At 45.7% G+C, this 27,516-nt stretch overlaps 2 protein-coding genes across 6 annotated transcripts in view; one reads left to right on the plus strand and one right to left on the minus strand.

The window, feature by feature from the left end:
• Nucleotides 1–28: 28 nt before the first annotated feature.
• Nucleotides 29–27,516, minus strand: part of EZH1 (enhancer of zeste 1 polycomb repressive complex 2 subunit) — a 31,811-nt gene continuing 4,323 nt past the window's right edge. Inside the window, exons 1-21 of one of the 5 annotated variants that reach the window (XM_032616615.1) lie at nucleotides 22,577–22,704; nucleotides 19,987–20,077; nucleotides 19,269–19,389; nucleotides 19,016–19,144; nucleotides 18,022–18,141; nucleotides 16,497–16,617; nucleotides 14,575–14,751; nucleotides 13,381–13,483; nucleotides 12,757–12,920; nucleotides 12,281–12,372; nucleotides 9,872–10,052; nucleotides 9,427–9,623; nucleotides 7,562–7,653; nucleotides 6,596–6,636; nucleotides 5,990–6,115; nucleotides 4,798–4,976; nucleotides 4,227–4,322; nucleotides 3,735–3,816; nucleotides 3,193–3,273; nucleotides 2,691–2,775; nucleotides 29–2,422 (exon numbers count right to left, since the gene is read on the minus strand). In XM_032616615.1, the coding sequence (XP_032472506.1) occupies nucleotides 2,362–2,422; nucleotides 2,691–2,775; nucleotides 3,193–3,273; nucleotides 3,735–3,816; nucleotides 4,227–4,322; nucleotides 4,798–4,976; nucleotides 5,990–6,115; nucleotides 6,596–6,636; nucleotides 7,562–7,653; nucleotides 9,427–9,623; nucleotides 9,872–10,052; nucleotides 12,281–12,372; nucleotides 12,757–12,920; nucleotides 13,381–13,483; nucleotides 14,575–14,751; nucleotides 16,497–16,617; nucleotides 18,022–18,141; nucleotides 19,016–19,144; nucleotides 19,269–19,385 (2,244 nt within the window). In that variant the 5' untranslated portion in view covers nucleotides 19,386–19,389; nucleotides 19,987–20,077; nucleotides 22,577–22,704 and the 3' untranslated portion in view covers nucleotides 29–2,361. Of the gene's footprint in view, nucleotides 2,423–2,690; nucleotides 2,776–3,192; nucleotides 3,274–3,734; nucleotides 3,817–4,226; nucleotides 4,323–4,797; nucleotides 4,977–5,989; nucleotides 6,116–6,595; nucleotides 6,637–7,555; nucleotides 7,654–9,426; nucleotides 9,624–9,871; nucleotides 10,053–12,280; nucleotides 12,373–12,756; nucleotides 12,921–13,380; nucleotides 13,484–14,574; nucleotides 14,752–16,496; nucleotides 16,618–18,021; nucleotides 18,142–19,015; nucleotides 19,145–19,268; nucleotides 19,390–19,986; nucleotides 20,078–22,576; nucleotides 22,705–27,516 lie in introns of those variants that run through there. The other 4 variants (XM_032616617.1, XM_032616618.1, XM_032616616.1 and 1 more) reach the window with 4 other exon arrangements.
• LOC116745674 (eukaryotic translation initiation factor 1-like) lies at nucleotides 22,596–23,133 on the plus strand. The gene has a single exon (XM_032616620.1). It carries the CDS (start codon nucleotides 22,620–22,622, stop codon nucleotides 22,959–22,961), a length of 342 nt encoding a protein of 113 aa, XP_032472511.1. The 5' UTR covers nucleotides 22,596–22,619; the 3' UTR covers nucleotides 22,962–23,133.

Genomic DNA, 27,516 nt, shown 5'->3' on the forward strand with positions numbered 1-27,516 from the left:
GAAGCACACAGTATACAACTTGCCAAAATGGATTCTACCACTTTATTCAGATAAGAGGTCACAAGCCACAGGACTTTAAAGTGCGTGAAATTCACTGGCAATAGAGCCGCACATATACCAGCCTCCCCCCGCCGGTCCCCACCACCTTGCTCCATCCATCATTACATGTCTGAGGGGGAGGGGTTAAGACCCGTCATTCAAAGGTGGGGGACAGCAGGGGATAAGGACGGGAATGCTGGAGGAACAGCAGTAGTAGTGGTCTGACACTGGGGGAGGGGATCAACCACAGTGATTCTGTACACGGAGGGAAGGGTGGGGTCAGCCTAGCCTCTCAAAGGCTGGATATAATTTTTCCCCCATCTTCTCCTTATAGCCAGCCCCCGGCATTTCAGACAGCCCTAACTCTTCCTCCTTCATCTGCCTCTGGTTTTTCCCTATAATTGATGAGTAATTTGGAGCCCACAGTCCAGCTAGAGGGTGTCCCCTATACACGATGCATACAGACCACAGCAGGTGTAGATTTCAGAATCATAGTGGGGGCTGGCCCAGTCTGGTGGAAAGAGGCTTCTGTCAGGAACTAGCTAGGCGTGTGCTCAGTGCTGGCTGCATGTGTGCCCACAAGTGTGGTGAGTGAGAGGATGTGAGTGTGTGTGTGTGCGCGCACCCACGTGCGTGCATTCACGTTCCACAAAAATCCCTAGGTGACAGTTTGGCCAGAGGGAACCCTACTCCTTGCTTCATGGGACAGCCAGTGGGGTTAGGGGAAGGGGGTGGTCGACACAGACTGGGGAAGAGAGGCTCTAATTCCCCAGAGAGAAGGGAGAAGCCCGCTCCCGTACCTAACACTCCCTAGGCCAGTCTGTACCTGCCCATGTCTTTTTCCCCAGCACAATGCTCCTTGTTCCCTGCAGCTCAGCACCAGCTGTTGACACAGGGGCGGCTCTCAGAGCTGGCGCCATTCTCACTCAGTTCTTCTGTTTCAAGGCAGCTCCTCCTGCCTCCACCATGACATAAGACAGAACTGAAGGAGAGTCTTCCGCTGTCTCTTTCCCCCTCCTCCCTCAGGAACGAGATTTGGGCAGGGACCCCAGAGACCTTAGCTCAAACTCCACCTCAATCTATAGACCTTCTAAAGGAAATAAAGTGCTTTGCATGAATCCCAGAAAGAACGGCATCATGAACTGGCACAGGTGGCCGGCCTGCTTCTCGACACTTCAGATACCTTCTGCCAGTCTGCACCGCATGCGTGATGCCATCCCAAACACGTGCAATTTGGGAGCTCCTTGCTCACCTCCACACATACTGTCAACTCATCCTTTCCAACAGCAGGGGCTACAGACAGGAAAGTAATCAACCACTAACCTCCCCCCTCTCTAGTCCAGGCCTGTACCCCTGTACCCGGAAGAGAGGAGCAAGAGTGGCTCCCAGCCTCTAAGGGGAATGAAAGGCCTGAAAACAACTATATCTGCAGGGAACCAGAGCATCACACCCAGGCTGCACGACCCCCCCGCCCCGCCCCCCCCAGTTCTTCAGTGGTGGCGTAATGCCTGCCTGCAGTCGCTAAGCCAGAACTTTGGAAGGGGCTGACAGGGCACTGGTACCTGCTCCCGGGAATCTGAAAACGTGTCTATCCATCTCCAGAGTATACAGAGAAGGTTGCTCAAAGCCTGCTGGGCCCCAAGCTTAGCAGTTTAATTACTGTCGTCAGGCTGGTTCTCACTCTCTGCCTGTGGAAGGATGGCACTCAGCTTTCCTTCTCCCAGCATTGAATATCTTTACTTAGAACCCACACTCTTTCAGTTTGAAGCCTGTCAGGAGGAAAGAGGTAGTAAGATGACCCATCTCCCCTCTGAGTTCGGTCTGTGCTGCCCGCCAGGCTCGCCTTGAACCCTGACCACTCATAAGCTCCAGGTACCAAACTTCACTTAGCCTCTCCTCTCCAGGTCTTAGGACCACAGAGAGATATGCTGGCAACCCAACTACAGAAGGACTCTTGATTTGGAAAGTTAGGGTAATGCTTGTTAGGAACCGTCCAAGTTAACTCCCGAGGCCCACAGCCTGGGTAGCTGATGAGAACTCAAGCGTAAGTCACCCGCCCCCAGCCTGGGCTCTCTTCCTCCGAGGCCTGAGATCGGTCTCCCACTTGTGCAGCTCTCTCCTGGGAGCTCAAGCCCTAGCTGCCTCTGTCTCCCCTCTCACTGAGACAGTTTTGCCCCCGCTGGACACAGCTGAGGCCTCACTACAGAGGGAGCGGGTGGGGGTTTCTCGGTGTGGGAGACACACAGTGCAGGGAACTGGGGCAGCAGTGGTGTGTGCAGGACAGTGCCGCTACCATAAGTGCTGGCGAGGGGCCCAGGAGGCCTAAAGGACATCGGTCTCCCTCTCGATCCCCACGTACTTGAGGGCATCAGCTTGGCTGTACCTGTCCCAAAGCAGGAGGAGGAACCAGGTTACTACCAAGGCTTTTGAGACTGAAAATAAGGAGTCCCCTCCCGTTTCACTTCCCCTCCCACTCCCTACCAGCAGCTTACAAGGCTCCCGCTCTGAGGCAAGGCATCAGAGATCAGAACAAAGAAAAAGCCTTGCCCACCATGAGATCTTCTCCTTCATCCGTATCACTCACCGTAAGTCCCCAAATCAGTTTCAACAGCCACCCCTTATACCTCTAGGACTACTCCTGGCTACCTCACCTGTAATCGAAGAAGAGCTCTTCACCAGCCTGAATCGCCCTCTTGGCGAAGATCCCAATCCGATGATCCCCATTCACCATGACCACTGAAACAGGATAAACCCAAGGCTAGATTTCTCCTTAACTCCAAGTCAACAGTCAGTAGTGAGTCCGGGCTGATTTTCTCCAAATTCCCAGTGAAAACATACATGAAGTGGAGTTAGAAAGTACTCAATGAAGGAAGTTGTCTCTCTGCTTTTAGATCTGTTATTCTGGCTAGTGACAGGGGGAAAGAATTATCTTTAAAAGACGCATGTCTTGGGGAAAATGTTTATAATGTATCCAGTGAAAAAAGCAGATTGAAAAACGGAGCGAGAGAGGCTCAAAATGATACCAGACGTGAACCGTGATTATCTTTGGACAAAGAAATAACTCAGCTATGAAAAAAACTGAATAATGGATAGAAATCATAGTAAATGAAGCATCCATCTCCCACCCCACCTCCCAGGTTACTGGGAACTCACCTTTGGCGTAACAGTTGGGGTTCACTGAATGGTTTGCAAATCGAATTTTGTTTCCTTTCCGGGTAGCGTCCACTACAAAATCTGTATAAAGTAAACCAAGGAAGACCATGAGCTCACCAGGCAACTCTACAGCTTCCTGAGCCTGAGTCTGAAATCAACTAAACTGTAACAGAGACAATACAATGCAGGGGGGCCTCTGAAGCCAGCACACCCACAGGAGCTAGAAACCAGCCTTGCGTGGAAGCGCTCCCCGTGGGTGCCCCTCTTCTTGCTGGAAGCACATACCTCCCCTCCCATCTACTGGGGAGGGAGATTTCTGAGGTGTAAGTGCTCGGTGCTCTGAATACAAACACAACCCGGAAATGGAGGTTCTCCCGAAGCAAGTGAACTACGGCTCATGGAGTCTCTGAGTTCAGTTTCACCGCTGTGCTCTGAGCATCTCCTGGAAGACTCAGAGCTGACCTGAACCTGTACTACGACCAGGGAAAGGTGGTAGCAAGACCTGCCCGAGACCACCTGGGGATGCAAGAGAGCCTCCCTACCGTTGTTGAGGTTGAAGAGGAAGCTGGACATGTACTTGTCATAGACCTTCCCTCGTCGGTCAGCCTCATCCTGCGAGATGAGCTGCAGAGACAGACAAGGAACAAACAGGGGAACGTGGCTGTCTGTTCAGGGCTCCGCACCCCGCCTCTAGAAAGGGCCGGGAGGGGGCTTATCGAGGACCACGATGAGAATCGTCGGACGGACAGCTCGCCTTCCTTCCTCCCAATCCCCACCCACCCAGACTGCCCAGCACTAAGGCTGACCAGAGTCTCCTGCCCGCACCCCTTGAGTAGCCTGACTTGCCAAAAAGCCCAAGAAAGAGTGGTTTGTTTCAGGACTGCAAACCGTTCTATGGCATCCCCCGAGAGGCCACATGAGAACTCAGCTGAGTTATTTAGAGATTAATTCACAGAAGTCTGGCCCACAGAAAATCAGGGTTTCTCATCAGTATCTCCCCAGATGAGAATGTGGGCCAAACCGACAGCACTCACCTCACCACAGTATTCAGAGATGAACTCGTTCTTCTGCACAGACTCCTTAATGAAGGTGCCCCATCCGGCCACATCTGAGGGGGCCAGCAGCAGGTGCTGGGGAAGAGGGAGTCAAACCTCAGACTACAGGGCGTGTGCAAGCCAGTGGGGGATGTGTGCTGCGGGGAGCAGGGTGGAAAGAGCTAGTAACCGTAAGAGGATCTGAAAACAGAAAAGGCTCTAAGCCATTGTGTTCTGGTGGGAGGTGGTGAAAGGAGATATGACACCCCTTCCTCTAGCCCTGGGGACCTCCTGGGCCTGAGCCCATGGAACCCACTGTGGGTGTCCAGTAAAGACAGACAATGTCAACGACATGGCCCTCCTCTCTGCTCCTCTCAGCCTGGCCAGGTCAGGGGATCATTTTTCTAATCCCTCAAGGGGACCAAACACTTGATTAACTCAGAAAGCGTGTGTCTGTTAGGATTTACCGACACTGGTGTACAAACTGCCTAAGGAACCAGTAGAAAGGGGCCACTCGGACCGTCGGTCCTTCCCACTCCATCTGGCCCCGAGTCCTGGGAAAAGCCCTCACCTTCTTGAGGCCACGCTGGATGCTGCAGTTCTTACAGGAGACCACCTTGCAGTCCCAGTGCTCCGAGGCCCCACAGGTGAGACACAGGTCGGGGTCGCACTCTCGCACCGCCAGGTAGCACGGGCACTGCTTGGTGTTGCACTGGGTCTTGCAGCGACAGCCGGGAAAGCGATTCTGACCTGTGCAGGGTGCAGGCAAGGGTGGAGAGAGAAGCAGCCTGGTGCTGGGCTCGGGTTTGACTCAAGGGACGGCAGGGAAGTCCATGTTATGGGTTCAAGGGTATGTGGCAACAGAGGAGAGAAGCTGCCTTCCCAATAATCACATACTCAAGTGCTTTTCAGAGAAAATGGAGCGCCTACCAACATCCATGCCTGAAAGTCAGAAAAGCAGCTTTGACTCTGGAGATGTGTTTCCTAGAGATTCCCTAACAATGCTCTCCCCTGCTTTGTTAGTAGAATTTGGAAGGGAGGTGGAGAGTGCCCCAGAGAAGAAGAAATCAGTGCTTTTCACTGGTAAATCCTCACTACCAAAACAAGAATCACTTTCAGAATGCATCCGTTCTATCATCCTCCTCCACTCCTCCCAGCATGAACACCCATCACCTCCACTGTGGTTAAGATGGATATCTGCTCTGGGTTAGGAGGTGCTTCCAGCACAACTGCCTGGGCACCAAGGTGTGCAAGCTCTGGGGGCTGCCTTCATACTGCTCAGCCTTGAGTGGAGGAGGGCACGCGGGGATAAGACGTGAGAGAGAAGCACTCTGAGCCCCTGTTCCACGCTCTGCTGACATCCAGACTGACCTGACGCTAAAACTCCAGATATGAGACTAAAACAGACACACACAGATTTGTAACCTGTATACGTTGTAAAACAATATCCTGGATAGGGAGGCTGTGTTTTTGCACTTTAAGGAAAAAGATTCCCCTGTTTCTTAATGCTGCCCTGAAAGGTGAAGCTGGAAAAGCAGCTGATTTCTGTGTAATCGTTGCTTTTAAAATCACACACATCAGCGTTTTTAAAAAATGGTTTTTCCAGATCTTAAGTATCTTGTTTTCCCTGGAGAACGCTTCAAACACAGCAAGGAGGATATGAGAAGGCCCGTAAGCAGCAAAGGGCCTGGGGGGTGGGGGCCGGAGCGGAGGGAAACCTAGGGTGCTGAGGCCGACTACTGCAGCAAACGGAGAACTCTTACAGTCAGGGTTGCACTGGCAGAACTTCTCACAGAAATTCTGAGTCATGATGCAGGGGCAGGTGCTGTCACAGGGCCGGTCTGGGTGGTCACAGGGCTGGTAGTTGTACACTTGGGTGGAGGAGTTATCTAGGAGAGAAAAGAACAGACAGGACACTGCTGTGGCCATACTCCCAAGCTGCCCTCCCTCCCAAGGGTCCAGGTGCCCCCATTCAAAGGAGGCTTGTTCTGATCATAACCTTGGACACACATTTAGCACCCGAAGTGAGAAGCAATCACAGGTGATGGTTCATAAGCTACAGTGGGGTGATTTGCTATGTGGGGAGAGTGTGGAAATGGTCCAATCACAGGGCAGCTATTTTAAACACGAAACGAAGCCTAAAACCTGGCAAATGGCCCATGATGAAAGTCAGAGACCACAGGCCTGTGACTCTACCTCCTAAGAGGTCTTCTCGGCTGCAGTGAGGTGCTGAGCTGTTCTCAGCTGCTGCAGGGGGACCTGCAATGTGTGTGGAGGCCGTGCCGGGTCAACAAGTGCAGCCATGGGTGGGGCAGCGGGAGGGGCGGCCACAGGCTGCAACCTGAGCGGATCACCCTGGTGGAACTTACCTTTCTTCAGCTGAATTTTCCTGCAGTGAGCAGCCCACAGCCTGCAAGAGATGGTACGGCTCAGGGTCATGGCCCTGGGGAACTCTGCAGATTCGGGTAAGTGATAACATGACCTGCTCTGAGGGACTGCGGTCTGATGACTGGGGATCCTCCCCAAATCCCTTCACAGGAGGCCTGGACGTTGGTCCATGGAAGCTGGAGTCCATCCTACCTGCAGCTGGCCTATGCCTCAAGATTTAGACATGAACAACACCCCTCTCAAGAAACAAACATACGTAAAAGAACAAAAACCAGATGCAAAACAAAACCCAGCCCTCTACGTCTATTAAAATGCTATCGTTTCTCCCCGTCTCCTCTCCCCTGCCCTCCCTCTCTTTGGGGAGGTGGAGATGTGGGGGCATTTCAGGACGGGGAGGTTGAAAGGGAGAAGCCACAGGGATTTCCTTCTACATCTAGAACTGGTGTCAGTTCCTTGGGGAATAAAGCCAGGCAGAGTGTCGGACACACACACAAAAAACCAAAAGACAAAAAAAAACTTCCAACCCTAAGCAAAGACTAGCTAGGAGGCAGTGTTGTCATGCCACTTAGAAAAACAACATAAATGCCAAAAACAAAAAAAACCAAAGACAAAACAGAACTCTGGTCAGAGCTGAGAAGTGGGCACAGTGGTAACTAACAGCCCAGTGAGAATAAATGGCCTCAGGGTGGAGCCACGAGGCTAGCTCACGTCCTACTGGCCGGGAGCTTAGACGGAAAACCAGTTATTTCATGGTCCACAGCATCAAGGGAAAAGGGGAGGGCTGGTCCAAGGCACAGACCCACAGGGAGCACTGAGAAGGCTGGCCCCCCGCTGGGTGATGCTGAACTGATGGGCAGTGGCTGAAGAGGGAGGCAGCAGGGAAGTCCTAGGGGAGGTCAGAGCACAGGGACAGCCCGGCCATAGAAAGCCCTCTGTCCGACCCTTGCCTGTGCTTTCTCTTCTTCTTCTGTGAGGGGTTCATGAGCTCATCTGTTGGCAGCTTCAGGATAAGTGATTCTTTGACTGCGAACTGGAAGACCTGGAAGAGAAATCCAACAGGACCTGTCACTTCTCCTTGAGCTGATTGGTCAGATAAGTGACCCAGCCAGGTGCTGGGCTTGGGAGAGTTCTGGAGAGCTCACAGGCCGATGACTGAGCATCTTCAGTAGGGAGAGATAGAGTGGCCCTGGGACATCGGGTTACTGGCTCTGAAGTTAACTCTTAAGTGTTTATCCTGATTCGAGAAGGAGAAATACTGAGTACAGGTACAGCTTTCCTGGTCAGCAGCTTTCATCTACTGCTCCGCCTACCAAGCCCTGAGTGGGCCGATTCTTACCAACAGTATCTGCCTCTTCTTAGGAAGGGCAGCACCGTGTACCTTGTGTACCTGAGTCTGACGTGACCAGAGGTACCACCCGGCTAAGCACTAGCTCCCTCTGTTGGCGTAAAGATGTCAGAGCCTTGACTATTTCAGCAGCACAGCATTTCAGGAAGGCTGGTTCCCGTTCAATGTGCTGCTTCCCTTAGAGCGTTCGTTTTCAGCTTTTTCTTCTCCTTTTCGGTTACAGGCCCTCTTGAGATTCTGTGAAAACTATGAATCTTCTTCTCAGGAAAATACACACAAAAATGGTTCTGCACACATTTCTGCAGATTTTTAGGTCAAGAAAACCTGTGCCTTGGGGAAAGAGATGTGAGCTCCAAAATGAAAGCAAACGGCACTTCAGCTCACGGCTCTATTCGTTCTAAGTAGAGGGAGCATGAGGAACACGTCACAGAGACACTTTCAGAAAGTAGGGAGCTACGCGAGCAGGGCTCAGGCTCTGGCGTTCCTCTCTCTTTGGACAGTTTGGCCCTAACACCTGACTCCCTGTCCCTGTGCTTCAGTCTGTCTCCTCACCGCAGGCTTTTCCTGCCCCCAGAGTATCAGTAGCTGCTATCGGATTGTGATTCTTCAGATGATCTGAGTGAGATGGACAAGTTCCAGGCCCAGCTCTTAGGGGTCATATTTAGAAAATCTGATGATTCAGCATTTGAAGAATAAAGCAACTCAGAAGACTGACAGGTGGGGTGGGGTGGGGGCAGTGGCAGCTGCCGCTACAGAAGCAGGAGCAGCAGTGGAAATGCAAGATAAGAAGATCCCCAGAAAGACCCAGGAGTCCTTTCTAGGAAATGGGTCCACATTTAGAAAGAAAGGCAGGAACCAAAAAAAAAAACAAAAAAACAAAAGCTGAAGAGGGTAGAAACATCCAGAAGAGGTAGAGAGTGGCTAGAGACAGAAATAAGAATTCAGCAAGGAGAGCAGATCCCCAAACCTTGCTAGGCCTGGCATTCGCAGGAGGCCCCATGTTTGGGGAACCCACCTCATGGCCCAGAAGCACAGGCTCATGAAGGACTGAGCCTTAGACAGCTCTTGTCCAGACAGGCAGTCTTACAAAATGGCAAAAAGGGGACTTCCCTGGTGTCGCAGTGGTTAAGAATCCACTTGCCAATGCAGGGGACACAGGTTCGATCCCTGGTCCAGGAAGATTCCACATGCCGCAGAGCAACTAAGACCGTGCGCCACAACTACTGAGCCTGCGCTCTAGAGCCCATGAGCCACAAACCACTGAGCCCACACGCCACAACTACTGAAGCCCGCATGCCTAGAGCCCATGCTCCGCAACAAGAGAAGCTACCGCGATGAGAAGCCCGCGTACCACAACTAGAGAAAGCCCGCACGCAGCAACGAAGACCCAAGGCAGCCAAAAAAAAAAAAAAAAAGGCAAAAGGGCCACCAGAGTAGCAGCTTGTTCTTGTTCCTTTCAGACAGTACCTGTTTGCACGTCTTAGTCCCCAGAAGCCTGGCTATTGAACAGAAGTTGTTGAAGTAGGTTCCATGAAAGACTCGAAAAAGCGATTCTTCAGCCCCGGTCCACTCCACAGGCTCCGAGGGTGCTTCCACTACACAGAGCTGAGGTGGGGCCGGACTAGCCTTCTGTTTCGTGGGGGTCTGACAGCGAGAGTTAGCCTCTAAGAAAGGAAGAAATAAGAGAAACAGAAGAAGGTGGAGTGCAGTTGTCATCAGTGGTGCGCCACAGACTCAGTATTTCATTCTAAAGGCAGAATCGTTAGGAACAAAAATGTTCCCCGTCCTTAGTGCTTACAGGTGAACATGTGGAAAGAATGAACAATTTTAAAAGGTAGTGATGTTAGATGTTAGGCAATGATCCTGGGTTTACCTCGTGTGGAAAGAAGAGATCATTTTCTGTTCACTGTACCTGAAGAACTGGAGGCCCAGTCATTGCCAGTGTCCCTGTCACTGTCCCCTTCTTTGGTCTCAGCCACAGCAGAGGCTGAAGTGTTGGAACAGGAAGCACTGACCACATGGTGCCTTCGCCGGCGACGCCCGGAGCACTTGGAGCGAGGGTTGTGGAGCATGGCATACTCCTTTGCTCCTTCCTGCAATGGCCGTGTCACAGTTAGGAAACAGAACCAGGCCCAGAGCCACCACGTTGCTCCCGTCACCACAAACTATCTTCAATATCTGGGCTTTTTCTTTTTCTTTCTTTTCTCTGTACCACATAAGTATGACCACATGATAGTTTCTTAACATTCTAAAGCTTACAAACTTACACCTCTTCACAAAAGAGCTGCCCTATAAAATAATCTTTATAAAGATATAATCGATGCATCTATGCATCTTCAACTGTCCGGTGAGTTGTATCTTACGTTCATTTGCACGCTAGCTGTCTGGAATTTGAGAACACATTCTCCTGTAGATGAGAAAATGAGGTTCAGGGACTTCCCTGGTGGTGCAGTGGCTGAGAATCTGCCTGCCAATGCAGGGGATACGGGTTCGATCCCTGGTCCGGGAAGATCTCACATGCCGCGGAGCAACTAAGCCCATGCGCCACAACTATTGAGCCCACGTGCCGCAAATACTGAAGCCCGTGCTCTTTAGGGCCCACATGCCGCAACTACTGAAGCCCGTGCCGAGCCCATGCTCTGCAACAAGGGAAGCCACCGCAATGAGAAGCTCGGGCACTGCAGCGAAGAAGAGTAGCGCCCGCTCGCCGCAATTAGAGAAAAGTCTGCGTGCAGCAACAAAGACCCAAAGCAGCCAAAAAAACAAAAGAAAGAAAGAAAATGAGGTTCAGAGAGGGGAAGGGACCTGCTGAGAGCATGGAGTTAATATTCCAGAGTAGGTACAAGAATCAGGGCTCTTGGTCTCCAGGCCTCACTCTTCTTTACATTTAATCACACTGTCTCTGTTTCAATAAGAAAATGTATAATCCCTGAATTTGTATAATATTACTACTTAATTTTGGAACTTCCCTCCAAGTCAGTATTTTAAACTTGGAAGAATACTGTTTTGTTACTTTATAGCTACGTTTATTGTGGGTTTTTTTTTTTTTTAAAAAGACCAAGTAACATCATTCAGCTTGATCATCTATCTTCTCACCAGACTTGGTCTCCAAAGATTTCTAGCTGTTTCTGAAAACTAAATCTACAAGTAAAGGATAAAGGTTTACCATGACTAAGGATATTCAGAAGGCCCTAAAAGAAATTCCAAGAGAGAAGTTTTGAATTTAATTGAATCTGATATTAAGGGCCTATGCTATGATGTGACATACACAAGATTCCAGGAAAACTACTGTGGAGAGGGCAGTGTCCTTCCGAGTTATATAAATGCTGGTATGTTGACATAACGTGGTGTTAAAAACAAAAAAGCATGGACTGTGGAGTTAGACCACAGCTTGAATTTCCTCACTGCCACACCACTGACACAGTAACAATCTTTAGGCAAAATATGTAACTTTTATAACCTATAGTTTCTCCACCTCAAGGTGTTGTTATAAGCATGAAAATAAGATAATATATGTTAAGGGCCAGCCTACTGCTTGACACGTAGGAAAGCGTTAATACGTATTAGGGAAAAAATAAATCAGACAGAGTCTATTTACTCTTTTGCGTTACCATATGGCACATTTTCCAGATTTTTATCCAGTGAAACTCTCTACCATCTTCCTTCTATTATCCCACTAAAGATGGTCCCAGAGGCACTTGGCTGTATAACCTCATTTTAATTGGTAGCAGAAATTTTATCAAGGTATTTTATTCTTTACCTAAGCTCACCCTGTTGTGTAGAAAGCAGAACTGTGTCTTTGGCAAGTCCAACTGAACCTATTCCCTTCGAGCTCTCAGTGTACCGCCTCCCCACATGAATGCAGGAGACTTTATGCCGCTGCATGAGGTCTGTCCATCGGGGAAGGGTCCATCTGGTTGATTAACTCACATAAGACATCAGCACCTTCACGTGTTATTCCTCCTACATTTATATGCATTTAAAGGGAGACAGCAAAGAAAATGGTGTCTCACACACACATACAGCTCCAGTTCAAACAACACAGTTTCAGACTCTGAAATCTGAGTGGCTGATATTTAGAGCGAGAAGGCCTCCAATGTTCTTCAAACCTCGCTCCACAAGACTAACTTCACAGTCCTACTACTGCAGTAACTGGGAGCTCCTTAAGAGCAGAAGCCATGTTTCATCTGTACTGTGTGACCCCCAGGGTGCTATGTACCAGCTCACTTGGTTTGTGTTTCCTGGGGTAGAAAGCCCAAGGACCATTTCCTGCTCAGTTTTCAACAAAGTTTAACAATGGCAGAACAGCTTAAAAACGTACCAGCAAAAGGAAGCAGTCTGTGCCACATGGTTCTGGCTCAATCTTGATTTCTTTGTTCTTGCGTTTATATACATTAGGGGTGGCGTGAAAAGCTGGAAAACACAAAACCGTCCTGTTGCCAGTGGTTCATCCACTTGACAGGAGGGGGAGGGACAAAATTGAATTAGGGAGCTACTGCAAGAGAATTTAAATATAAACAGCTATCATCAAGGTGCACAAAACCAAATCATTTCTGACATCAACACACTTCTTCCAAAGCTAGGGGGTACTCGGGGACAACTGTGTTGCTGGTTATTCTGTCCTGACCATGCAAAGCACACCGCACTATAACTGAGCAAGAGAAAACAGAATGGGCCCTTTGTAAAACCCTCATCAGATCAGAAGCCGGGAACTCTCTCGGATAAACTGAAATAAAGAGAAGGAAGTGGTGGCTGGGGATGGAAAACGGGAGAGCGTTTCGGGGCCACCCCACTCACGGTGAAGGAAGCAGTCGTATTTAAAGCAGCGCCGGCAGAAGAGCGTGTGGAAGGAGTGCAGGGACTGCTCCCGCTGCACGGACTTAGCATTGGGGCCATCGATGTTCGGTGTGCACTGAGGGGGCAGTGCATTGGGGTCTGACATCTCTGTGAGCTCTCGATACCTAGTTAAGAAAAGAGAGGTGAGAGTTCCTTCCAAGGGAATGTTTGCACTGAGAAAATGCACACTGAGTAGTGACAGTCATCGCGAATGGTCTGCCAAGGGAGAATGGGCGTTTTTTTATAGGTCTTGATGTATAACCAAGTGGGTTCACCGCTGTAATTATGCTGGGCTCGGCGTGTGTCTGAAAGTAAAGGGAGGCAAAGATTTGATAAATATGGTGCTGGAGTAATTCTCCAGAAAAGTGGCAAAATCTTTAAACTTCTCTGCCCAGACTTACTTAAAAGCCAGCCAACGATGTCCCTTAATATGGGAATGGGCATTCAGAGGTAATCAGAAGTGTAGGCAAATCATAATGCGCTTACCAGAAATGGGGCTTTTTATTAACCAAAAACAAGCTTGTATGAAAGTTTCCCCCCGCCCCCCGGTGCTCTGCGTGGCCTGCAGGGGGCAGCTTTCCCTACCTCTCCTTCATGTCATCTGGGACACCATTTTCAGGGAACATTGAGGCAATCGCACTGAAGATCATGTCATTTGGGAACTGTTTCTTGGAACTCTTTTTGTTGCCTGAATTAGAAATGACAAAAAGTTCCTGAGTGCCATAATCAGAATATGCAAACAAAGCTATTCGATCGTCTCTCCTTTTGTCACGGCATTTTGATTAGAGCTGCTCTGTTAACCTAACCATGGACGGTTTAGGAATACATAAAGAAGGTCAGTGCTACCTGGACCTATCTAATAGGCCACCAGTAAATAAGGAAATCAGATTCATCTACATGTGAACAACAAAATCCACAGTCCAGGGGAATTCCCTGGTGCTCTAGTGGTTAGGACTCTGAGCTTTCACTGCCGAGGGCCTGGTCAGGGAACTAATATCCCACAAGCTGTGTGGTGTGGCCAAAAAAAAAAATCCACAGTCCCAGACAGAATCTGGAGGTGAAAACAGAAGTTTTTATGGAGAGACCTGAGTGCAGAAGGACCCCACCATAATATTGATGCTGAAGAACAAGATGGATACTTAAACTTCGCTATAACAAGAGAGAGACACTATGTGTCTAGACATATAGTATAATTAGATAACATAAAGTATAATTAAATGTGAAATTAATTAAATAATTAAATATTGACTAACACGGGAAAATGCTCATGATGTATAAGATTAAATAAATAAGGGTATAAAATTATGTATGGGTATACACACATATGTGGCGTGACGCCAATTTCATATACCACATATGTATGTTAATTTACATATGTACTTTTTAAAAATTGAGGTATAATTGATATATAATATTGTACCCATTTTAGGTGTACATATGTATATTTATATATATACATTTTTTAAGTCTAGAAGGAAGTATTAATACTGGTTATTTCTAGGCAGCAGCATAACAGGGTAATTTTATTTTCTTCTATATACTTTTCCAAAGACACTATTTTTATAATTAGAAATGCACAATGATTACTGTCTAAGTTCTCTTACTTTCCTCTTCAGCTAGATCACAGCTATCTTAAACCATTAGTCAGTGAACACATTTTCCTTTTATGTGGACCAATGAGAAGCACCAACAGCCTTTAATAAGCAATAAACTTCCGTTTTCGCCTTCCTCCCTCTCACTGTCACTTTCACGGTGGAATTAGGAAGTCGTGCTATTCACCTTCAATAGCATGTCGTTTTCTCTTTCTTGTTACTGGCAGATCCTCTTTGCTGTCATCTTGCTTTCCATCTGAGGTGTCGTTGTGCCCTTCTTCCTCCTCATCTGAGTATTGATTCAGAGCATCTACCAACTCCAAGAAAACAGCGTCACTAATCAGGACAGACCCGGGAATCATCTCTGAAATATAAGATTTAGATGGATGAGCAGCGGTCATTTTATAGTCCATTAGTCCTCCTCGGAAGATTTTCCTGTGTTCACTCCTGAGACCCAGATAGATAATATATGTACATTTTTATGTGGACAACCAGGGAATTACAATAATTGGATTGGCTCATACAACTGCAACAGTTCAGCTGGCTAGAGTGGGAAATCCAGTTATGGGCTTTCTTTTTACTGGGGTCTTCACTTCCTCAGTAATATCAACCTGTATTTATGGTCCAAAATATCACAAAAGTGTTCCAACAATACAGATGGGACAGAGGAAGATGATAAAATGAAAATGTACTTGGTTTTGCTGCTGATGGGTCAGTAGTGACTCCTTTGAATCAAAAGACAGCATACTTTAAAAAACAAATCATACTATCAATACATGGGGTTATACTACAACTTAGGATAAAGCCTCTGAACACTAGGGGGCACTGTGTATAAATAATGCATTTCAACAGCATCACAGCAGCACCCACAATTGTCAAAAGATCAGGCGAGGCTATTGGTTTGCAAGTCCATGGAGAGTCTCTCCCTATCTCCCCTTCTTACACACTAACGCCTTTTCTAGAACTACAACTAAATACAAATGACTTGCTTTTGAAATCGTATACAAGCCACTGTGTCCCTGTCCTTTGAAGTAAAAGGCTTTTGCTTTAGTCTCCCAGGTCTTCCCTGAGTCACCAAAAGACTGGCTCAAGAGGTAACGATTAGGAAATGTGAAGATGCAGAAACAAAGAATAGCTGTTGGGCCAGGAAACTGGTAACAGTTTAGACTATAAACCTACAATGTAGGAGAATCACCGTAGTCCCAGTTCCCCAAAAGACATAGATACAGGCCTGACACATGTTCTTAAGTTGTCTTACAAGAAGCAGACCCCCACCAGAGGAAAACTGCTGACCACAAGTATGCAGACCCTAGACTGGTTGAAACCAGAAAGTTGATGATGCTTGAAATTTCACCCTGATGCCAACCAATCCAAGAACTGGGCACAAGTTGATCATGCACCTGCAGCCCCCTTTCTCACACTGCCTTTAAAACCCCTTCTGTGAAAGCCATCAGGGAGTTCCAGTCCTTTGGGCATGGCCTGTCTTTTCTCCTTGCTTGGCACCCTACAATAAATGCTGTACTTTCCTTCACCCCAACCTGGTGTCAGAAGATTGGCTTTACTACACGCGGACAAGCAGATCCAAGTTTGGTTTGGTAACACTTTTAGGAAAGTCAGAATATTATAACCAACTTCTGGGAGATCCAGGGGGTATCTGGATCTAAGAAGAGAGGTTATACTCATTGCCAGTCTCACAGAAAGGGAAACAAAGAACAAAACAGCCTTGGATGGATTTATGGAAAACTCCTAAGATCAAACTTATTTGTTCGCTAAACTTTCTCTCTAGCCACTGATTACTTTTATGTCCCAACTCCTTTTTTTGGCCATGCCACGTGGCTTGTGGGATCTTAGTTCCCCAACCAGGGATTGAACCTGGGCCCCTGGCAGTGAGAGCTCGGAGTCCTAACCACTGGACCATCAGGGAATTCCCCCAACTCCTTTTAAAATTTAACAGGGGTGTTGGTAATATAAAATGTTTACTCCCAGCCATGTGGTGACATTGAAATATTCTTCAGTGTATACACCATGAGGCAGTAGATAAAAGCAAGACAATGATGCAGCAAATAAGAGGCACCATCCTAACAAAGTCCAGGAGCCCAGTGCCACTACCTTCTTCACCGTGCACTTTGCCATCGTAGTTATTGATCAGCTCCTCAATGAAAGTCTCATCTTCTTCTTTCACCTCATCTCCCATGTAGGGAATATTGCACAAAACTGTCTCATCTTCTACCTGAAATCAAACCAGATGTGATTCATCCCATGAATCCACTGTGAAGCTCCTCTTTCCTGTTTAAAGGAACCTTTGCCAAGCCTTTTTTGCTGCTTTGAAGCCCCTGAAAATGCCTTTGGTTACAAAGTTAACTACATTTTAAAGACTGGCCATTTTGTTTTGCCAACAAAACCTCAAATGGAAGGGGGTAATGCTACTCTTGGAAGAAAAAAAGAAGTCAGTTTTACTATTGGAGAATATTAACTACCAAATGTTAAGCTGGATATTAACAATGATATTTTCACCAACATCTAGAATGTGACAGCACATTTCTTTTTCACAGTGATTCCATCTATTACGTCATTTTATCCACTAAACATCATTGTGAAATAGGCACAAATATCACATAAACAACAGCCTAGAAGGTCTTCAATTCTAATTCTTCTCATAAGTGGAGAGACAGATGAAAGGAAGGCTTCCAAGAGTATAATCTGCAGTGTAACTGGAATGTTTATAACAGAAACTGACAACCATAAAGTATTTGTATATTCTATTATATAGACTAAGACTAACCTCGGATAAACATAATAAAAAATTATGATTACAATTCAAATTACTCACACTCAGTGGGAATCTAAAGTCAATTGCAGTACAAGCTATGTATATTTTCTGGCAATAAACAATACTAATGGATCATTTTTATTTTATTCTATTTTATTTTATTTTATCTTATTTTATTTTTTGGTTCAGCAGAGAACGGTCATTCTTAGTTCTCCAACTATCAAGTAAAATTACTCTGAAGTTTTCTTCTAAGAGATGATTTCCTTCTGTAAACCTATACCCTATTCCAGTCAGCAGAACTGCTATCTGTCACCAGGCATGATAAGCGATTGCCATCATATTTAGAGAGGACTGATTATCAGAACCACAAATAATCCTAGTAGAAGTCAGCATAAAGGCGCAGATGAAAGGACTGTAGATCCATGTGCACCTCTGTTATCTTAGTTGCTTTCATAGCATCTTGCCTTTAGGGGATTAAGAAAGGATTGCTCCATCAGCAGGGAGTTGTCAACCTGCTGAAAGAAGTGTCTGATTTAGACTGCATTTAACTGCACATAATGTTATAAAATTGGGCCAAGGTAGCAAAGGAAAATTGGACTCTTGCCCAGTCTCTTTCATTCAAAAAAGAACCAGCATCAATTCTGAGGTACACTTCAGAGAGCCCAAAATCTAACAAGTTAGAACAACTTGCCATATGTGTTTTTCAGAGTCAATAAATTACAAAAACATTCTGCTCTGCAGGTCCAAGCTTTGTTAAGTATATTCTGACAACATTTACCCTGAGAGGAGTGCCAGCATATCAACATTAAAAAAAAAAAAAAATCATTAAGTTTAAACAATCACCACGGTACTTTCAATACGTACCATAAAGTTCTGCTGGAGAGGGGACCAGGAATACATGATGGGAACCAACGCAACTGTGTTCAGAGACCTCATTAACATATGCTGGCTTGCAAATCCCGGGAAAATGCTCTCTATGGTACACTGAAATATAAGAAATGACATGGAAAGGGAAGGGCAAGCACACAGCCCAAGAGAGAATTGGAGTTTCCTTCCAAAATGATCCCAGTAGCCTTCTACTTCTTACAAATTAATAAGCTGAGGGTTTTGTAACAATCAGCTCCTAAAAGGAACAACTCAAGTGTAAACCTGTGGAAAGCAGGAACGGTCTCTTATTCACCTGTGCATCCTCTACAGAGTCCAGCACAGTGCCTCCCACACTCAACTGATGTTTATCTCAGTCTAAAACTGTTGGTCTCCTTGGGCTGAACCCAACAGCAAAGGGCCTCTGAGAGTCCTGGGAGATAAGGAGGAAGATAAGGAAGTTTTCCTGAAGACCTACACTTTAAGACAGTGGACATCAACTTAGCTGCATAGCTTGACGGGGACAGGCGGAAGCAAAGTAGTAGAGAGATTACAGACACATTCTGCTTTGGGAAAGAAAGTTGCTCTCAATAAACTATCTGCTTTTTATATTTTAAAAATATTATCTCTATAAGAAACTAGGATGATTTTTTAGTTTACAGAAAGGGATGTCCCTTTGATCAATACACTCCTATCCGTTATCCATGGCATTCCTTTCCCAATTTCAAAGTAGTGGAGGTGCCAAACAAGACACAAAAAAGGCTGCTTTGAAGCTTGTATACAGAGCCCAGGATGGAAGACAGTAAATGTCTTATTTTTCTATGAAAAACTCATGATTATACTCATTAACTGAGGAGAACAATTACCATCCCAGTTATTCAAAGATGACTACAGTAGCTGTATCCATTATCCTTATTTTCTAATATCACAAATACAGAAAAAAACCCTTAAGTTCAAGGACGAGAGGAAGGCTGAGCTTAGACACTGGAAGTACCTTTTTGAGAAAAGGATGCCCACTCACAGGCTTCATCAACTGAACAGGTTGGACACGAAGCTTCTTCCATTCTTCATTGAGGATCTGGGTTTTCTCTTGAACTTTTGCAAAATTTGCTACATACAGAGCCTAGCAGAGCCGAAGAAAAAACTGTTAGGATTTCAAGAGAAGACTAAGAAAAAAGAAATCCAACCCCTCCATATTGGATCAATATGTTAAAATACATAACCTTTCAGTTAAGAAGTATTTTTACCTTTGCACCCATATTCGCCTGAAGCCGTTTAAGTTGCCGAAGTCGCATGTATTCAGATTTAACTTTCCTCTTCCAGTAAGTGATACATTTGGAAGTTGGGGGGTTTGGTATATCCATTTTGCTGTAATCAAAGAGAGACAGAGATGACAAATAGCATTCAACTGCCTGGAAATGAAGCATTCCACAAATTCAAATAAACATGGTCAATTATGCTTTCATTCCCGTTACGTTCAGTCATAAAAACATAAGCTTAGAGAATCCAAATCTATGAGTTCAACAGAAACTTCCAATTAAGAAAAGATTTCATACCAGCAATTTCTGGTCTGATTACCCACAAGCTTAGCCTCTGTCCTCCTGTGGTACCTTGTTTTTAATTTAGCTCTCAAGAAGTTCTTTCACAGATATTTAGGAACTTGGATTACTTGGAAATTTGGAAGTCTACCCACTACCTTATCAAGAGAAATGTTTAGCAAGAACTAAGTTAATATCAAAGAGCTTCGTGGAAAGATCCACCCACAGGATAAAACTACACCCGCCAAACTGACTAAATCTACCACATGCCTAGCAATAAAGGTCGGATATGACAACAGCATAATCTTATCTCCAAATCAAGACACATGGAAATATGTAACATTGCAAATCACTTTTTGCGGGGGGCACTGTTTGAATTAAGGTTCACAGTTTTAAAGAAGTACTTGTTGTACCACACTCTACCTACCTCGTAGAATGCAGGGCAAAGGGTATAGTTTTACAGGTGTCTTCTGTTCTTCAGAGGAATGGCAAGACACAAAGGCCAAACAAATGTTCAGCTTTTCAAAAGAGAATAGACAGCGGTTTCGAGTCAGTGGAGCATGTTTAGACCCTGATTCCCTCAGTAGGATGCTCCCTAAGAACTATGAAGACTTTGAGGTCTCTGCTACCACTATATCTGCATATAAGTCAGGTCCTAATAATACTTGATGCCATTTGAGAAGTGGGCTTTATTTTATTGAATTCTATCCTTCCAGTCATACATACAAATATATTCTCACAATTACCAAGTGTGCTTTTCTGCACCAATTTCTAGGCTCAGCCAGCAGGCCCAAAAATTAATATTTCAGAGAAAGAACAAATATTAAGTGCATGTAAAGATTCAATAAAATCTGCAAGGCTATGTTTTTATTCTACATCAACTACTTAGGTTTCCTGGAGAACTAAGCCTATTTATTTCACCTAACATTCTATATTTCTAAAAACATTACAAGGAGCTATGAAGAGCCAAAATTTGAAACAGAAACTAAAGTTTAGAAGCATTTTATTTATTTATTTGGCTGCATCATGTGGGATCTTAGTTCCCTGACCAAGGATCGAACTTGTGTCCCTTGCAGCGGAAGTGCAGAGGTTTAACCACTGGACCGCCAGGGAAGTCCCCTAGAAGCATTTTTAAATTACCTGTTTTCACTCATAAGAAATGACAGCACAGACAAGAAAACAGCAAAATTTAACCCACTGTCACACATATGCCACCACCAGATCATAATAATATCTCATGCTACTGGACTTCAAGAGGACTATATCTGAATGTTTCATTTAAAGAACCAGACGGATTGGTGTAATGCTATGTTAAACTTCAAGGATAAATGAAGTAAGGACAGAATAGCAAAGAAGCAGACAGACTCACTGTGTTTACTGTTAAAGCAATCAAGTGATTCAAGCTCTTAAAAACAGAATTCTCTGTGAGTTAAATATTATCTCTCTGGGGGAAGGGAATTTAACAACGACAATACCATAACCTAAGAATTTGAATCCCAGAAGCTAAGGTACTACGGTGCTGGGTTATAACAAAAATTAAGCAGACCTGAATTTCTTTCCTATAAATTACAGCATCTCTCTTCTTCCTACATCTTTTAAGTACTTCTCATGCCTCTATGGAATGGGGACCAAAAGAGGGACTCTTTTTTAGAATGAAAAGACCATTTAAGAACATACACCCTGCTCACATGTAATATTAAGTAGTTGCTCATATAATTTCTGCCCTGAACAAGCTTAATAATAATCTGCTTTAGGAAATGAAAAAATGATTCAAATCTAGGACAAAATGCCTCCCTAAGAAACCTTAGGTTACCCTTATCGAGACCCACATGACCCAAACAATTGGTTTTGTACTGCAATCCCTCTCCCATTCCTTTTGGAACTCATTTTCCCCTTTTTTTCATTTTTTAAAATTTTTTCATAAATTTCTTTATTTTTGGCTGCGTTGGGTCTTCATTGCTGCGCGCAAGCTTTCTTTAGCTGCAGTGAGTGGGGGCTACTCTTTGTTGCGGTGCACGGGCTTCTCATTGCAGTGGCTTCTCTTGCTGCGGAGCACGGGCTGTAGGCGCGTGGGCTTCAGTAGTTGTGGCTCTTGGGCTCTACAGCGCAGGCTCAGTAGTTGTGGCACATGGGTTTAGTTGCTCCGAGGCATGTGGGATCTTCCCTGACCAGGGCTCGAACCTGTGTCCCCTGCATTGGCAGGCAGATTCATAACCACCGCGCCACCAGGGAAGCCCTCCCTTTTTTTTTTTTTTTTGCGTTACGCGGGCCTCTCACTGTTGTGGCCTCTCCCGTTGCAGAGCACAGGCTCCGGACGCGCAGGCTCAGCGGCCATGGCTCACGGGCCTAGCCCAGCCGCTCCGCGGCATGTGGGATCTTCCCGGACTGGGGCACGAACCCGTGTCCCCTGCATCGGCAGGCAGACTCTCAACCACTGCGCCACCAGGGAAGCCCTCCCCTTTTTAAAAAAAAAAAAAAAAATTTATTTATTTATTTGTTTGTTTGTTTGGCTGCGTTGGGCCTTAGTTGCAGCATGCGGGATCTAGTTCCCTATCCCAGGATCCAGTTCCCTAACCAGAGATCGAACCCAGGTCCCCTGCATTGGGTGCGTGGAGTCTTAACCGCTGGACCACCAGGGAACTCCCACTCATTTCCCTTTTTGAAACAGTAAGCTTAAGGTAGGTTGCTCCATCCATTTAAAACTGGAGACCAGGAATCCCCTGGTAGTCAGTGGTTAGGACTCTGCATTTTCACTGCCAAGGGCCTGGGGTTCAATCCCTGGTCGGGGAACTAAGATCGTGCAAGCCATGCAGCACAGCCAAAAAAAAGAAAAGGAAAGAGAGAGAGAGGGAGAGGGGGGGAGAGAGAGAAAGAGAGAGAAAAAAAGGAAGGAAGGAAGGAAGGAAGGAAGGAAAGGGTCCCAGTCATTGAGCCACAGCCGAGGACTCAGCAGCCTCCCCTCAAGCCCCCTCGCTTCCTGACGCTCCGTCCCCCCAACCCGCCGTCTTCTGTCTTACGCAGGTGCAGGTCGTTTCCACCAAGGAAAAGGAATCATATGGTATGTCCACTATCCAGAACCTCCACTCTTTCGACCCCTTTGCTGAGGCCAGTACGGGGGATGATCTGCTTCCTGCTGCCGCTGAGGATCATAGCCATCTAAGAATTCAACAGAGAAATGGCAGGAAGACCCTTACTACTGTCCAAGGGATAGCTGATGATTACGATAAAAAGAAACTAGTGACGGCGTTTCAGAAGAAATTTGCCTGCGATGGAACTGTAATTGAGCGTCCAGAATATGGAGAAGTAATTCAGCTACAGGGTGACCAGCGCAAGAACATATGCCAGTTCCTCGTAGAGATTGGACTGGCTAAGGACGATCAGCTGAAGGTTCATAGGTTCTAAGTGCTCCTGGCTCACTGAAGCTTAAGTGAGGATTTCCTTGCAATGAGTAGAATTTTCCTCCTGTCCCTTGTCACAAGTTTAAAAACCTCACAGCTTGTGTAATGTAACCATTTGGGGTCTGCTTTTAACTTGGACTAGTGTAACTCCTTCACGCAATAAACTGAAAAGAGCCGTGCTGTCTAGTCTTGAAGTCCCTCATTTAAACAGAGGTCACGCAGTAGGCACCTGGCAGTGTCCAGCCTGAAACAAAGCAATAACGGCGATGTTTCAGCCAAGTCCAGAGCCCCAAGATCACAGGCGGCTATGTCTGGCCAGAAGCTCCTCAGCAATCCCTCTACAGAGTTCCCTGCCCTAAGAGAATGTCGCCACCTGAACAGCCCTCGGTGAAGGTGAGAGTGGAGGATGGGGTGAGGCAGCGACGGCAGCTGTACTGCTAGAGGGAGTCTTTGATCATCAGGGGAAAGATCCCGTGGTATCTCCAACGTGACCAGGTGGGCAGAGCTTAGAGCAGCCACCTTCCTTCTATTGAGGTGACAAGACATCTGGCTTGCCACCAACGTCTTTTTGACCAGACATATCCTAGCTGATCGATGTCCAAACTAGAATGTGAGGCCAACCTTCTATCAGAGTTAAACTTTTTTTTTTTTAAACTTTTGACAAGGGAACAAATTTCAAACCGATGTATCAGTCATGTAGCTGTAGAGCTCGCAACTTACTAGCAACAGCTGCCCAATGCCACGTGAAGTAACTGGTTTTTTTCCTTCAGTTTTAATGTTATGTATTGTATTTAAACCCTTATTTAAATAAAACTTTTCAAAAACAAAAAAAAAAGAAGAAAAGAAGAAAGAAAAAAGGGTAAAAATGGAGGCCAAGTAATGGAAAAGAAAAGAATCCACAGCTGCTAGGGTGCGCGTGTGTGTGTGTGTGTGTGTGTGTGTGTGTGTGTGTGTAGATTTCTTAGAGGAGATGGCCACAGGAAAACATCACTATTTTTATTATAAAAGGAGTTATGGCTGAAATGTGATCTCCTACAGTCTTCCAAAAGAGATGACTGTGAGCACACCACAATAGTCTAATAATTAATGGCACTATTTCTATTTATTTATTTATTTGGCTGCATTGGGTCTTCGTTGCTGCACGCGGGCTTTCTTTAGTTGCGTCAAGCGGGGGCTACTCTTCGTTGCGGTGTGCGGGCTTCTCATTGCGGTGGCTTCTTGGTGCGGAGCACAGGCTCTAGGCACACGGGCTTCAGTAGTTGTGGCACGTGGGCTCAGTAGTTGTGCCTTGTGGGCTCCAGAGCACAGGCTCAGTAGTTGTGGCACACGGGCTTAGTTGCTCTGTGGCATGTGGGATCTTCCCGGACCAGGACTTGAACCCGTGTCCCTGCATTAGCAGGTGGATTCTTAACCACTGCGCCACCAGGGAAGCCCCACTATTCCTAATTTTACTCAAGTGCTTTATTTGGCCAGAGCAGTACACACATGTACATGAAAATGTCACTGCGTTTTAACCAATCATAATGTATAATAAGCCATGCTTCCTCCTTTTACAATTTAAGTGATATTTGAATCTCATGTGACCATGGGTCAATATTTATTTTGCTTGGCTTTTTAATGTGTTTTCGGTGTCTCAAAAAGTTTATTTGGCACTTGGCCAATCCCCACAAAGTGAATGAGGAAGATGAAACATACTGTTTGGAACAGATAAGTTTGATTAAAATAAACACCTGAAACACAGCCATAGGATGGGTTTTCACAGCATCTGGACATTAACAACAGCTATCACTTCCAAGATTACATATAAAAAAAAAGCAAACAAACAAAAAACTCAGCATTCACTAGAACAGATTTGGAGAAATGGGTCCATTCATCTTAGGCAAAGGAAGTGGCACACAAAAAATACTTTAAATTTTACTAGATCTGTTATTTAGTTACTTATATACACAAAACACTATTTATATTCCAGTTAAGTACTAAGCTAAGAGCTTTTTTTTTTTTTTTTTTGCAGTACGAGGGCCTCTCACTGTTGTGGCCTCTCCCATTGCGGAGCGCAGGCTCAGCAGCGGCCATGGCTCACGGGCCCAGCCGCTCCGTGGCATGTGGGATCTTCCCGGACCGGGGCACAAACCCGTGTCCCCTGCATCGGCAGGCGGACTCTCAACCGCTGCGCCACCAGGGAAGCCCAGCTAAGAGCTTTTCATTACATTCACCTATACATTGAGAATAAATTCCAAAATATGCTATTATGGTCAAGAAGTTTAAAAATAAGTCTTCATCTAAATAACTCCTGCAACTCAATAAAATAAAGAACCCAATAAAAAGTGGGCAAAAAATTTGAACAGAGGGCTTCCCTGGTTGCACAGTGGTTAAGAATCTGCCTGCCAATGCAGGGGACACAGGTTTGAGCCCTGATCTGGGAATATCCCACATGCCGCGGAGCAACTAAGCCCGTGTGCCACAACTACTGAGCCTGTGCTCTAAAGCCCACGAGCCACAACTACCGAAGCCCACGCGCCTAGAGCCGGTGCTTCGCAACAAGAGAAGCCACCGCAATGAGAAGCCCGTGAGCTGCAAGAAAGAGTAGCCCCCACTCGCGGCAACTAGAGAAAGCCTGCGCACAGCAACGAAGACCCAACACAGCCATAAATTTAAAAAATAATAAAAATATGAACAGATACTTCACCAAAAAAGATACAGAAATGGCAGATAAGCACACAAAAAGATGCTCAACATCATTAGTCATTAAGGAAATGCAACTTAAAACCACATTGACATAACTATTATACAACCACAAGAATGGCTAATATTAAAAAGAGTTATAATACTAATTGCTGGTAAGGATGTGGAACAACTGGAATCCTCACACATTGCTGGTGGGAATGCAAAGTGGTACAGCCACTTTGCAACATTATTTTTTTTACTTTATTTTTATTATTATGATTTTTTTGGCCGTACTGCGTGGCTTGTGGGATCTTAGTTCCCAAACCAGGGATCAAACCCGCATCCTCAGTAATGAAAGTGCAGAGCCTTAACGACTGAACTTGGCTGTACTGGGGAATTCCCTGGTACAGCCTCTTTGGAAAAGTTTGCCAGGTTTTTTTTTTTATTATTATTCTTTTTAATTTTTTTGACTGCATTGGGTCTTAGTTGCGGCACGTGGGATCTTTTGTTGCAGCACGCGGGCTTCTCTCCAGTTTCTCTCTAGTTGTGGTGCATGGCCTCTCTAGTATTGGCGCATGGGCTCAGTAGTTGCAGCACGTGGGCTTAGTTGCCCTGTGGCATGTGGGATCTTAGTTCCCCGACCAGGGATCGAACCCACATCCCCTGCATTGGAAGGCGGATTCTTAACCACTGGACCACCAGGGAAGTCCCGCCAGTTTTTTTTTTTTTTAATAAAGTTAAATATATACTTACCGTAAAACCTGGCACACAATTTCTCATTATTTATCCAAGGGAAATGAAAACATATGTACATAAAACCTGTACACAAACGTTCAGAGCATCTTTATTCGTAACAACCAAAAAGTGGAAATAACACAAATATCTATGGATTGGTGAATGTATACAAAGTGCAGTGTATACGTACAATGGAATACTACTCAGCAGTAAAAAGGAACAAACAGTTCCTGTATATGCAAAATATATCACAAAAGCATTATGCTAAGCGAAATAATTCAGACACAAAAAACTGCATACTTTATGATTCCGCTTACATGACATTCTACTAGAATGTTTCTAGAAAGGGATTAAATGGAAAGAAGCATAAAGGAGATTTTTGAGATGTTGAAAATGTTCTATACCTTGCTTGTGGTGAAGGTTATAGGACTGTGTACTTTTATGAAAACTCACTGAGTTTCTGGGCACTATACACACACAAAGAACCTTACTAACAAGAAGTTGCGATACTGAATTCTTTTTTTTTTTTTTTTTGCGGTACGCGGGCCTCTCACTGCTGTGGCCTCTCCCGTTGCGGAGCACAGGCTCCAGACGCGCAGGCTCAGCGGCCATGGCTCACGGGCCCAGCCGCTCCGCGGCATGTGGGATCTTCCCGGACCGGGGCACGAACCCGTGTCCCCTGCATCGGCAGGCGGACTCTCAACCACTGTGCCACCAGGGAAGCCCCTGAATTCTTATTTAAAATAAAATTATAGCATTAATATTTTCTAGTGTTGCTTTATTAAAAGAATCAGGTCACGTGCACTTGAGACAATGGTGATAAATATCAAAGCAGGATTAGTTTTTATGAGACCCAAACGCTGGCTCTTAGGACGTACAACACTGATTCAGAAGAGTTAAAGGAACTTCCTAATAAGCTAGAGGCCTACCTTGGCTGGTTCTGCATTACACTAGCATAAAGCTTAATATTTATTGACTGCTGGGAATTCCAGTGGTTAGGACTCACTGCCAAGGGCCCGGGGTCGATCCCTGGTTGGGGAAGTAAAATCCCATAAGCCGCATGGCTTGGCCAAAACAACAACAACAACAAAATATATATATATATAGACTGCTCATTATCATTCAGTAAAACAAGACTTTTTAGTTATTCCATTTTGAAT

The sequence above is a fragment of the Phocoena sinus genome, chromosome 20 (genome assembly GCF_008692025.1).
Source record: "Phocoena sinus isolate mPhoSin1 chromosome 20, mPhoSin1.pri, whole genome shotgun sequence".
Classification (NCBI taxonomy): domain Eukaryota; kingdom Metazoa; phylum Chordata; class Mammalia; order Artiodactyla; family Phocoenidae; genus Phocoena; species Phocoena sinus.